This window comes from Penaeus chinensis, chromosome 28, assembly GCF_019202785.1.
Source record: "Penaeus chinensis breed Huanghai No. 1 chromosome 28, ASM1920278v2, whole genome shotgun sequence".
Lineage (NCBI taxonomy): Eukaryota > Metazoa > Arthropoda > Malacostraca > Decapoda > Penaeidae > Penaeus > Penaeus chinensis.
This window is the reverse complement of record NC_061846.1, coordinates 7,005,531-7,006,525: the sequence shown is the minus strand read 5'-3', so window position 1 is coordinate 7,006,525 and position 995 is coordinate 7,005,531. Positions and strand designations below refer to the sequence as shown.

Genomic DNA, 995 nt, shown 5'->3' with positions numbered 1-995 from the left:
ATGGTAATAATGATGACCATGTTAACAATGATTATGATCATAATAATAACGATAATTATGATAACAATAACAACAAACAGGTCGACGAAATGGAGACCCTCCGGAGAGAAGTCCTCAGCCTCAACTCAGCCATGAACGACCTGGGCGAGATGAAAGCCATGCTGACTGATATGGCTGAGCTGAAGTCTGCTGTGAAGGACGTGGGGGAACTGAAGACACAGGTGGCCGAGGTTCTGAACCATATGCATCCTCAGACTAAGAGAACCAAGTCGATTTTCAGGATATTTTGAACATATTTGAAAGTTTGGTGTTTTTTTCTCTTCTTTTCTTGTTTAGAGATTGCTGGGTCAAGATTTTACTCTCTCGCTTTCCTTCTGATAGAGTGCCAGGTCAAGATTCTACTCTCGTTTTTCTTTCTAGAGAGTGCTGGGTCAATATCTCCATCTTGTTTTCTTCGTTTCGTCTCCTAGAGAATGCCTGGTCAAAATTTTACTCTCGTTTTCTTTCTTAGAGGGTGCTGGGCCAAGGCTTTACTCTCATTTTATTCTTTCTAGAGAGTGCTGGTTCAAAATTGTGTTCTATTTTACTTTCCAAGAGAGTGTCGGGTCAAGATCTTATTTTCGCTCTCTTTCCTAGAGAGTGCCAGGTCAAGATTTTATTCTCATTTTCTTTCCTAGAGAGTGATTTTTCGATTTTTTTTTTTTTTTTGTTATTAAAGTTCTTTTGCAAGTGTGTTTATATAGAGAGGTGTATGTCATGGATGTTAATGATGATGCAAATATTCAGATCTTTGTATGGCTGTTGATTATTTGATTCCCTGGAAGAGTAAAACAACTAATTTTCCTTCTATTTATTAGCATGAATATCAGTCTTTTATAATGCTAATACAGTTAAAAGATAATGCTGATATTTTTACTTTATTGAATATGAAATCTCGTTTAAGGATTTTTCTTTAACCTTCTCTGAGCCAAATCAAAATATATCTGAATGACATT

At 36.3% G+C, this 995-nt stretch overlaps 1 protein-coding gene across 1 annotated transcript in view; it reads left to right on the top strand.

Moving 5' to 3' along the window:
* The window catches only part of LOC125039957 (transient receptor potential cation channel subfamily A member 1 homolog), an 18,911-nt gene extending 18,621 nt beyond the window's left edge, over positions 1-290 (top strand). The window contains exon 22 of the mRNA XM_047634362.1: positions 81-290. Within this exon, the coding sequence (XP_047490318.1) occupies positions 81-290 (210 nt within the window). The remainder of the gene's footprint in view (positions 1-80) is intronic.
* Positions 291-995: the final 705 nt, after the last annotated feature.